Here is a 12,182-nt window from a genome sequence, read left to right on the forward strand (position 1 = left end):
TTGAGAGTTGCGAGTTAAGTTTATTTGGGGCAAAATGAGGACTGCAGCCCGAGAGGCAACACCTCAGATAGCTCTGAGAGACTGCTCCAAAGAGGCAGCGGGGAAAGATTAACATATAAGGTTTTGGTTAAGGCGGAGCTCAATACCATTAAGCATTCATTTTACAGAAGGTTTTCTGCTAGTCATGAGGATCTGAAGAGGAACCAGAGATCAAATTGCCAACATTTGCTGGATCATAGAGAAAGCAAAGGAATTCCAGAAAAACATCTACCCTGTTTCATTGAATACACCAAAGCCTTTGACTGTGTGAATCATAATAAAGTGTGGAAAACTCTTAAAGAGATGGGAATACCAAACCATCTTACCTGTCTCCTGAGAAACCTACATGTGGGTCAAGAAGCAACAGTCAGAACTCAGTACGGGACTACTGATTGGTACAAGATTGAGAAAGGAGTATGATAGGGCTGTCACCCTGTTTGTTTAAACTATATGCTGAGTACATCATGAGAAATGCTGGGCTGGATGAGTTACAAGCTGAAATCAAGAGAAGCGGGAGAAACATCAACAACCTCAGATATGCAGATGATACCACTTTAATGGCAGAAAGAGAAGAGGAACTAAAGAGCCTCTTGATGAGGGTGAAGGATGAGAGTAAAGGGCTGGCTTAAAACTAAATATTAAAAAAACTAAGATCATGGCATCCGGCCCCATTACTTCATGGCAAATAGAAGGGGAAAAGGTGGAAGTAGTGACATATTTCCTCTTCTTGGGCTCTAAAATCACTGCAGATGGTGACTGCAGCCATGAAATTAGAAGACATTTGCTTCCTGGCAGGAAAGCTATGACAAAACTAGACAGTGTGTTGAAAAGCAGAGACAACACTCTGCTGACAAACGTCCTTATAGTCACTGCTATACTGTTCCCAGTGGTCACTTACGGTTGTGAGAGCGGGACCGTGAAAAAGGCAGAGTGCTGAAGAATTGATGCCTTCCGACTGTGGTGCTGGAGAAGACTCCTGAGAGTCCCTTGAACAGCAAGGAGATCAAACCAGTCAATCCTAAAGAAAATCAACTCCAAATACTCATTGGAGGGACTGATGCTGAAGCTGAAACTCCAGTATTTTGGTCAGCTGAAGGGAACAGCTGATTCAATACAAGTCCCTGATGCTTGGAAAGATTGAGGGCAGAAGGAGAAGAGGGCATCAGAGGATGAGATGGCTGGCTGGTATTACCAATGCAATGGGTATGAACTTGGGCAAACTTAGGGAGATGGTGAGGGACAGAGAGGCCTGGCATGCCGCAGTCCATGGAGTTGCAAAGAGTCAGATACAACTGAGCAACTAAACAAAACAAACAAAAAGGATTGGGATCATAAAATCTGTTCCTGAAAATATCCGACTATCTAAAGACCTGTCCCACCAGATTCCCTGGAGCACACAGTCCTCACTCCACCCTGAACTCCCTCAGGGGGCGCTGAAGGTCAACAGCTAAAGCAGCACAGGGTTCAATCTCCACAGAGGCAGATGGCAAATGCCCTTGTTCAGTCGCTGGCAGCGCTCTTGGCAAGTGCCAATTTGCACTTGACATCCTTAAACCTTTAGCCGCACTGAAAGAGGACACAGACAGAGCTGGACTCCATCTTAGGCCAGGCTCACCCTCCCAATGGACTCTGAACTTTGTGCCCGGTTTGTCTGTAGAAATGGCATACCAATGGAAAACCAGACCCCATCCCGGATAAAAGAGCCTCAGGACTTGTACTTGGACTCTCCGTTGCCTAAAAGAATATGCTAATTATCTCTGTAATAGAACAAAGTGGTAAATTTCATTATGTTTATTGGGATATGACCACAGGCCTATTGATAAATGTCCACTGTTTACCTAGTCTTGTGACACATGAATCATGGGTTAACTTTGATCATATCTCTTTTACCTTGTCCAGACTAGTTTCAAGGAATTTGGGGAGGTGGGTTTGAGCAAGTACACTTAGGGTATATAAGGTTTTCACAAAAACTGGTCAGGGTCCTTGGCCAAGAGGAGTAATAAACTGCCTTGGGCCCGCCGGTGTAATAAACTGCACTCCGCTATCTGCATTGTCCTGAGTGAATTTGTTTCCCGGAACGCATGGCTACAACACCACAGACAAAACTCTAGGTATGGGACGTAGTAATCTATCAAGTCTCTGATGGTCTGATTTAGAGCAGGGGTCAGCAAACCTTCCCTGGAAATGGCCAGAGAGTAAATACCTTTGAGTTTAGAGGTGGAGGATCTCTGACCTACTACTTGACCCTGTTATTGATTTTAGCCTAACAGGAGGTGTCCTTTGACACTGATCTCCCATTACTTTGTCCCAAAGAGAATGCTATGACTTTTTTTTTTTAACTTGTGCAATTTAAATTTCCACCTTTACTGTGAGGAACTGACCTGAACCCATTCGCCTGGCTCAGAGGGTCCTCAGGATTTGGGGATTCTTCTGGAAATTGTTGAAAGCCTCAGGGGATTAGAAGTGAGAGGAGGGAAACATGGATTCTCTCACTGGATCTGGCTTCTAGCTGAGCCAGGTGACACAGTGGGGACACTGACCAAAGAGAGATGCAGACAGCAGGGTTGCTGGGTGTGCAGGGCTCCCTGATTCTCCTCCACACAAAGGCCCCCATAACCGTGCAACAAACCACGTACCCTAAACAGTTCTCTTCTTTATGAAACGCTGCATGCTGGTGAACAAACCTCTGACGCAGGTTTCTAACATTCATGGGGCTTAGGAGACAATCCCAGAGAGTAGGCCTTGATTAGGGTATTTTAAAATTCTGCAAACAGGACTTCCCTGGTGGTCCAGTGTATAAGAATCCGCCTGCCAATGCAGGGGACAAGGGTTCGAGCCCTGGTCTGGGAAGATTCCACATGCCGTGAGGTATCTAACCCTTGAACAACTACTAGCCTATGTTCTAGAGCCCGTGAGCTGTAACTCCTGAAGCCCACATACCCTAAAGCCCCTGCTCCACAACATCAGAAAACTCGGCAATGAGAAGCCGGTACACTGTAACCAAAGAGTAGAAGCCCTCAAAGGAATGAAGGCCCAGCACAGCTAAAAATAAATGAATAGCTGAAGGTCTTTCGTGACTTGGGTCTACCCCTCCAGCCACATCTGCTGACTCCACCAAGAGCAGGGATTGTCAGCCTCAGCACCACTGACATTTTGAGCTCATTCTGTCTTTGTCATGGGCTGTCCTGTGCATTGGAGGGTGTTTAGCTGCATCCCTGGCCTCTACTCACAGGATGCCGGGAGCTGTGACAACCAAAGATACCTCTAGGTATTGCTCCATGTTCTCGGGGGGAAATCGCTCCCTCCTCCATCACACATTTTCTTGGCCTCTGCTCCCATCAACAAGCACTGACCTATGGGACTTCCCTGGCAGTCCAGTGGTTAAGACTCCAAGCTTAACCACTGCAGGGATCACCAGTTTAATCCCTGGTCAGGGAACTAAGATCCTGCATTGCTCAAGATGCAGCCAAAAAAAAAAAAAAAATCACTGACCTAGAATATTCTGTACTGCTTAGTTTGCACAATTTGGTTCAGAAGGGATCCGCTTTTACCAACATCCCACCTGCTTCCCCGCAACCCGAGACACCACCCCGTTCACACTGACCCTTCCCTGCTTTGCCAGCTAAGGTACATAGTCTCATAACCAGCCCATGTTTACTGAGTACCACACCCTGTTTCAAAACACTCACATTTGATCCTAACAACAAGCCTATGTGGCAGGTTTGAGCTGTGATCATGTAACCTGACCTAGATCTTAGAGATCTTAAGCAGGGAAGCTGGCAAGTGAAGGCAGGAGATCTGAACCAGCCTAAGTCTAGCCCAGGATAGCTTCCCAGAGTGCCCTGTATGTCATCCTGTGCCATGTGGATGTGCCCATCGCAAGTCAGCATCACCATTTATATATCGGGTGTTCATTCACAACTACAAGCTTGAGTGTGCAAGAATGGACCCATTTCCCCTTTTTGTAAACCCAGTCTTATCTAACTCAGCCTGCCCAGGTAGACTGATGGTTCGGAACCCCAATCTTATTCATTTGAGGGGCTCCCTCTCCCATGGCCCAGGGTCACTGGAGGATCACAGGAGTCTCCCTCAGAGAAAGTCTGAACCTCTGGCTCTCACTGCTTTCTGGTAATTGGCTCCCAGGGAAGTTTGTTGCCAAGGAAACCTTCCCCTCCCCTTCAGGATACACAGCATCACTTCCTCAAGGAACCCAGGCTTTCACAAGACAAAAGATATCTTCCAGCAACTTCTGCTTTTCCCCTTTTCTACTCCCATCCCCAGCAATCTTCCTGAGTGCGTGAAGGGGAGGCCAAAGCCTGGCTCTGATGAGAGACCGACCAAAGCAATATTTTGCATCCTGTACAACCAGGAAAAAAAAAGAACACAGTAACTAAAGGACCCTGCACCCTTGCTACATGTCTGTGGCAGTGCCTGTCTGGTGCCCCTGGAAGCCCTTTAGTGGGTGAGCCCTTCTGTCACTAAGGTCTTTATTTGAATGTCACCTCCTGAGAGAGCCCTTCTCTGCATCCACAGCCTCAATCACCTCCTTTATTTCTGGTTAATATCCCCAAATCTCTCTTCCTCTCACAGAATGTGCTCCATGAGGGTGAAGACCACTGTGTGCCTCCTGGCTACTTGTGTCCAAATGAGTGATGACTGGGACTTCCGCAGTGGTCCAGGGGTTAAGACTCCAAACTTTCAGTGCAGGGGGCACAGGTTCAATCCCTAGTTGGGGAAGTAAAATCCCATATGTGGCACAGCATGGGGAAAAAAAATAAATAAAAGTAGTGGCAAGCACAACTGCCTTCCAAATGAGTGATGGCAGTGTTACTACCTTAAACCTGTATGGTGAAAATTTTGGTCGGAAAAACTGTAAATGGTAGGCACAGCCCCATCACTCATTCTCATGATGAGGAAGCAGGTTCACAGAGGGGAAGTCAATTGAGAAATTACATGAAGCAAGTCACTCTGCCTAAAAAAAAAAAAAAAAAAAGGCTGCTATGAAACTTCAGCCAGGAGATCAAACCAGTCCATTCTAAAGCATATCAGTCCTGAATATTCATTGGAAGGACTGATGCTGAAGCTGAAGCTCCAATACTTTGGCCACCTGATGTGAAAAGCCAACTCTTTGGAAAAGACCCTGATGCTGGGAAAGACTGAAGGAAGGAGAAGGGGAGGACAGAGAATGAGATGGTTGGATGGCATCACCGACTTGATGGACATGAGTTTGAGCAAGCTTAGGGAGTTGGGGATGGACAGGGAAGCCTGCCGCGCTGCAGTCCATGGGGTTGCAGAGTCAGACATGACTGAGCAACTGAACTGAACTGAACTGAACTGAGCTTCAGGCACTAATCAGTTCCCTCCTTGCCCTGAGGACTTTTACCTTCCAGCAGCGAGAAGAGAAAAAGTAGAGGGGTAAATCTAGAAAACAAGAAAACTGCAACTGCATTAAAAGACAAGTGTTAAGAAGATAGCCAGGCACGGAGAGGGGTAGGTAAGGAAGAGAGAAGACTAGTTTGTTTCTTAGCGTGTGGGTAGGTGAGGTGGGTATGTTGACCATGTGACAGCGCTTGTGGACTCTTACTTTGCCCGCCAGGGATCGAACCTCCATCCTCAGCATTGCAGGGTGGGTTCTTAACCACTAGACCACCAGGGAAGTCCAAGGAAAGGTACTTAGGATGGCAGGATGCAGGAACACTGGTTTGTACTTTTGCTGCGCCTTCTGCCTGGAAATCCTGGTTAGCCACCCGCCCTCCCCCCACACCCCGCCAGGCCGCCCCGGCTTCAAGGAACGCTCCTGGCACCCAGGATTCTGCGCAGATGTCACTCCAACAGGGAGGCCTCCCTGAGCATCCTGCCTGAAACGGCACACACGCACACGCGGCCCCTGGCCTGTGTCTATATGGGTCTATAGGTACCACTGTATACATGGACCCATATGCTTTTATTCTTCCTCTAGCGTCCCCACTGAAATGTGGCGTCCGGAAGCCCCGACTCGGGGTTTCGTTGCTGTCTCCCCAAACCTAAGGCATTCACAATCAATAGGGGGCATCCCTGAAAGCGGCCCCGGCGAGATGCGCGCGGAGAGCGCCGAGAAGCCTCCGCCGCGCTGCCTCACGGGGCCACCCCGGTGCCGGGTATCACTGGGATCACCCGCCGAGCGGCCCCGGGGGGCTCATTAGAATCGGAGCGCCAGGCTAGGGCCCGGGCCCCCGCGCCAGAGCCGAGCCAGCGCGCGCCTCGCAGCCCCGCGCTCCCCGGGCCCCGCGCCCGCCGGCGGGTCCGTTTGGGCGCGCGGTTCGGTCGGGGAAGCCAGGCCGACCCCTCCCCGCCCCCTCCCGGTGCCCTCGCCGAGGCCCCGGGCGCAGCCGCACCTACCGGACGCGCTGGGCGGTGACTGCGTTGCCCGTGTGCCGCCGGAGCACCGCCAGGAATAGGAGCCGCATGCCGCCGCCGCTGCCCGGCCATCCACCGCCCACCGAAGCCGGGCCCGGGGCGGGAGTGGGGCCGCGGACCGGGGCGGCGGGCGGCCGGGCTCAGTCAGTCCGCCCGCCGCTCCCCAGGCCGCGCCCGCGCTCGCCGGTTCCGGCGCCGGGACTCTGGGGCGTGCCGGGCTGCGAGTGGGGCGCGTGCCCGGAAAGGTGGGGGGTGGGGGTTCGTCCGCGAGGTCCCTCCCATGGGACCAGCACCGGGGCATCCGCGGGTCCCCTACATGAGAACCAGAAGAGGCTCCTCTGGTGGTCCCAGAGTGAACATAGGTCTGCATCCATGTGGCCTGTAATCTGAGATAACAGGTCCCTTCCCACTTAGACAAGGAGGGCTGGGTAGCCACAATCCCCTCCCACAGGGACCAGGGTTAGCCACAGGTTCCCCACTACACACACACACACACACACACACACACACACACACACACACACACTCAGAGGAACCAGGGTGGCTGCCCATTGCTCCCCTGGGGACCGAGGGTTGCGAGTCCCTTTCCATGGCGGCTGGCACAAGGGATGATGACCAAGTCCCTCCTACAGAAACCAGAGGAGGCCATTAGTGGACTCCCAAGGGGATCAGGTTGACCTGAAGTCCACTCCCATGGGTACCACCATGTGGGATTTCTGATATCTTTTGAAAATGAGAGATCTTGCAATATTCAGCCACCATTCCCACAGTTGTCTGAGCTAAGAAGCCATTGCCTTCTTTGGAGGTATTGAGATAAACTAAGGCATAATTTTAAGTTTAAGCAAAAATTCATTCCCATTGGGCAGTACTGAACCAGAAGTGGCCAGGAGCTTGCCACAAACAGGAGCAGGGGAGAGGCTATTATAACTAAAAGGCAGAAGCAAAGTAAGGAACTGCAGTTCAGTTCAGTTCATTTCAGTTGCTCAGATCAGATCAGATCAGTTGCTCAGTTGTGTCCGACTCTTTGCGACCCCATGAATCGCAGCACGCCAGGCCTCCCTGTCCATCACCAACTCCGGAGTTCACTGAGACTCACGTCCATCGAGTCAGTGATGCCATCCAGCCATCTCATCCTCTGTCGTCCCCTTCTCCTCTTGCCCCCAATCCCTCCCAGCATCAGAGTCTTTTCCAATGAGTCAACTCTTCGCATGAGGTGGCCAAAGTACTGGAGTTTCAGCTTTAGCATCATTCCTTCCAAAGAAATCCCAGGGCTGATCTCCTTCAGAATGGACTGGTTGGATCTCCTTGCAGTCCAAGGGACTCTCAAGAGTCTTCTCCAACACCACAGTTCAAAAGCATCAATTCTTCGGCGCTCAGCCTTCTTCACAGTCCAACTCTAACATCCATACATGACCACAGGAAAAACCATAGCCTTGACTAGATGGACCTTTGTTGGCAAAGTAATGTCTCTGCTTTTCAATATGCTATCTAGGTTGGTCATAACTTTCCTTCCAAGGAGTAAGCGTCTTTTAATTTCATGGCTGCAGTCATCATCTTAGTGATTTTGGAGCCCAGAAAAATAAAGTCTGACACTGTTTCCACTGTTTCCCCATCTATTTCCCATGAAGTGGTGGGACCAGATGCCATGATCTTCGTTTTCTGAATGTTGAGCTTTAAGCCAACTTTTTCACTCTCCACTTTCACTTTCATTAAGAGGCTTTTTAGTTCCTCTTCACTTTCTGCCATAAGGGTGGTGTCATCTGCATATCTGAGGTTATTGATATTTCTCCCGGCAATCTTGATTCCAGCTTGTGTTTCTTCCAGTCCAGCGTTTCTCATGATGTACTCTGCATATAAGTTAAATGAACAGGGTGACAATATACAGCCTTGATGAACTCCTTTTCCTATTTGGAACCAGTCTGTTGTTCCATGTCCAGTTCTAACTGTTGCTTCCTGACCTGTGCTCAGTCGTGTCCAACTCTTTGCAGCCCCATGGACTGCAACACACCAGGTTTCCCTGTCCATCACCAACTCCTGGAGTTTACTCAAACTCATGTCCATTGAGTCAGTGATGCCATCCAACCATCTCATTCTCTGTCATCCCCTTCTCCTCCTGCCTTCACTCTTTCCCAGCATCAGGGTCTTTTCAAATGAGTCGGTTCTTTGAATCAGGTGGCCAAAGTACTGGAGTTTCAGCTACAGCATCAGTCCTTCCAATGAATATTCAGGACTGATTGCCTTTAGGATGGACTGGTTGGATCTCCTTGCTGTCCAAGAGACTCTTGAGTCTTCTCCAACATAACAATTCAAAAACATCAATTCTTCGACACTCAGCTTTCTTTATAGTCCAACTCTCACATCCATACGTAACTACCGGAAAAACCACAGCTTTGACTAGATGGACCTTTGTTGGCACAATAATGTCTCTGCTTTTTAATATGCTGTCTAGGCTGGTCATAACTTTTTTTCCAAGGAGCAAGCATCTTTTAATTTCATGGCTGCAGTCACCATCTGCAGTGATTTTAGAGTCCCCCAAAATAAAGTCAGCCACTGTTTCCATTGTTTCCCTATCTATTTGCCATGAAGTGATGGGACCAGATGCCATGATCTTAGTTTTCTGAATGTTGAGTTTGAAGCCAACTTTTTCACTCTCCTCTTTCATTTTCCTCAAAAGGATCTTTAGTTCTTCTTTGCTTTCTGCCAAAGGGTAGTGTCATCTGCATATCCGAGGTTACTGATATTTCTCCTGGCAATCTTGATTTCAGCTTGTGCTTCATCCAGCCCAGTGTTTCTCATGATGTATTCTGCATATAAGTTAAATAAGCAGGGACAATATACAACCTTGACGTACTCCTTTCCCGATTTGGAGCCAGTCTGTTGTTCCATGTCCAGTTCTGACTGTTGCTTCTTGACCTGCATACAGATTTATCAAGAGGCAGGTCAGGTGTTCTGGTATTTCCATCTCTTGAAGAATTTTCCACAGTTTGTTGTGATACACACAGTCAAAGGCTTTGGCATAGTCAATAAAGCAGAAAGAGATGTTTTTCTGGAACTCTTGCTTTTTCAGATGATCCAGCAGATGTTGGCAATTTGATCTCTGGTTCCTCTGCCTTTTCTAAAACCAGCTTGACCATCTGGAAGTTCACAGTTCACATACTGTTGAAGCCTGGCTTGGAGAATTTTGAGCATCATTTTGCTAGCATGTGAGATGAGTGCAACGGTGCAGTAGTTTGAGCATTCTTTGGCATTGCCTTTCTTTGGGATTGGAATGAAAACTGACCTTTTCCAGTCCTGTGGCCACTGTTGAGTTTTCCAGATTTGCTGGCATATTGAGTGCAGCACTTTCACAGCATCATCTTTTAGGATTTGAAATAGCTCAACTGGAATTCCTTCACCTCCACTAGCTTTGTTCATAGTGATGTTTCCTAAGGCCCACTTGACTTCACATTCCAGGATGTCTGGCTCTAGGTGAGTGATCACACCATCATGATTATCTGGGTCATGAAGATCTTTTTTTGTATAGTTCTGTGTATTCTTGCCACCTCTTCTTAATATCTTCTGCTTCTGTTAGGTCCATACCATTTCTGTCCTTTATTGTGCCCATCTTTGCATGAAAAGTTCCCTTGGTATCTCTAATTTTCTTGAAGAGATCTCTAGTCTTTCCCATTCTATTGTTTTCCTCTATTTGCATTGACCCCTGAGGAAGGCTTTTTTATCTCTCTTTGTTATTCTTTGGAACTCTGAAATCAAATGGGTATATCTTTCCTTTTCCTCTTTGCCTTTTGTGTCTTCTTTTCTCAGCTATTTGTAAGACCTCCTCAGACAACCATTTTGCCTTTTTGCATTTCTTTTTCTTGGGGATGGTCTTGATCATTGCCTCCTGTACAATGTCACAAACCTCCATCCATAGTTCTTCAGACACTCTATCAGATCTAATCCCTTGAGTCTATTTGTCACTTCCACTGTATAATTGTAAGGGATTTGATTTAGGTCATACCTGAATAGTCTAGTGGTTTTCCCTACTTTCTTCAATTTAAGTCTCCCAGTCTTGTTTTTGCTGACTGTATAGAGCTTCTCCATCTTTGGCTGCAAAGAATATAATCAATCTGATTTTGGTATTGACCATCTGGTGATGTCCATGTGTAGAGTCTTCTCTTGTTGCTGAAAGCTTAGTTGGCTCTCTGTGATTGGTTATCCTTAGGTTTCAGTTCTATAACCTTGAGGCATTTACAGCTTAGGTTTTGGTTTGATTGGCTCAGATAGAAAGAATCTGCCTGCAGTGCTGGATACCCAGGTTCCATCCGTGGGTGGGGAAGATCTCCTGGAGAAAGGAATGGCTGGCTACCCACTTCAGTATTCTTACCTGGAGAATTCCATGGACAGAAGAACCTGGTGGGCTACAGTCATGGAGTTGCAAAGAGTGGGACACAACTAAGCCACTAACACTTTCACTTTTTGTCTTTTGGTGTGGTTAAGGAAGCACCAGGGCATTTAAGCCCTCAGTCAAGTGGCCTCCTTGTTTAACAGATGGGACCTGAGCTTCCCAGTTTACCACAATGGTTGTAGGTGCGTTTCAATTTCTTTGTGAGCTCAATCTGTATTCCTGTTGTTAGAAGAAGTTGAAGTTTATATCTTGGCTCCATAGTCACCAAGGACAGAGACTTTTTTCTTTCTACTCCAGCATCATAATGTTTGGCCTTTATTCTTAAGATAGTTTCTAGGTGTAATATGATTGCTGGAGTTCCAGCCATCACATTCACATTCCAGGTCAGCAGGAAGGAAGGATATAATGCTGCATTTCATTTTAAGGGCTCCTCCTGGAATTTCACACAGCCTTTATGACTTTATCTTACTGTGTGCATGACTACATCGTCCATCCCAGACAGCTAGGAAATGCAGTCTGTTACCTGGGTATATTGCCACCCTGAATAAAATGGTGACCTCGGGTGACCAAAAATTTCTTTTTCACCGCTGCCATTTAATCCATTTCAGAGGCTCCTTTTCACAGATGGCTGCATGTATGAAGGTTCCCAATGACTCATCTGGGGTTGTTCTCTACCTCCCCTCCCCTAGTGCTCTCTGTCTCTTCTCTACTGACCTCATTATGTTTTGTGATCAGGGTGAAGTGCTCACCTTCGCTTGTCTGGCACCAGACAACAGACATCAATAGATGCTTGTTGAATTAAGTAAAGTCACTGAATTTGCTCTGTTGTGAGATTTTATTCCCTTGAGAATGCATTTCTGATTTTTTTAGTGAAAGTCAGTGCTGCCACAGTAGGCTTTGCTAGGTTGAAACTCACTTTTATTCAGTTTTCCTGGAATACACCTGTTCCATGAGGTAAGATATTCTGACATATCTTTGGGGGACCATTACTTTATCCTTTCATGGCTTTCGTTTACCCATTTGTAAAATGAGAAAAGCTATAAACAGTATCATAGTTAATTAGTTCATTTTGATGAAGTCTTTTATGATTTTCCCAGGTAGGTAATATAAAAGGGTACGAAGACAACTGTGTTATTATTGAATAATGTAGAAATAATTATGAGGCGGAGAGGAGGTAGAACTTGGTGTCTCGTAGGAGTTTTCTCCAGATGCTTCTAACATAAGGGTCTTAAAATATACATAATGCAAAATTTGTGTGTGTGTGTGTTTTTCTTTTTTTTTTTGATCATAGTGTTTGTTCAGACTATTTCTCTAGTTCCTAGCTCTGGGCGGGAGAAAATGAAAGTTTATTATCTACCCTGCA

At 47.3% G+C, this 12,182-nt stretch overlaps 1 protein-coding gene across 3 annotated transcripts in view; it reads right to left on the minus strand.

Moving 5' to 3' along the window:
• Positions 1 to 6,812, minus strand: part of GLT1D1 (glycosyltransferase 1 domain containing 1) — a 117,902-nt gene extending 111,090 nt beyond the window's left edge. Inside the window, exon 1 of one of the 3 annotated variants that reach the window (XM_061384526.1) lies at positions 6,418 to 6,808. In XM_061384526.1, the coding sequence (XP_061240510.1) occupies positions 6,418 to 6,485 (68 nt within the window). In that variant the 5' untranslated portion in view covers positions 6,486 to 6,808. Of the gene's footprint in view, positions 1 to 6,417 lie in introns of all 3 variants that reach the window. The other 2 variants (XM_061384525.1, XM_061384527.1) reach the window with 2 other exon arrangements.
• Between the last annotated feature and the right edge of the window lie 5,370 nt (positions 6,813 to 12,182).

The sequence above is a fragment of the Bos javanicus genome, chromosome 17, assembly GCF_032452875.1.
Source record: "Bos javanicus breed banteng chromosome 17, ARS-OSU_banteng_1.0, whole genome shotgun sequence".
NCBI classification, from domain to species: Eukaryota; Metazoa; Chordata; class Mammalia; order Artiodactyla; family Bovidae; genus Bos; species Bos javanicus.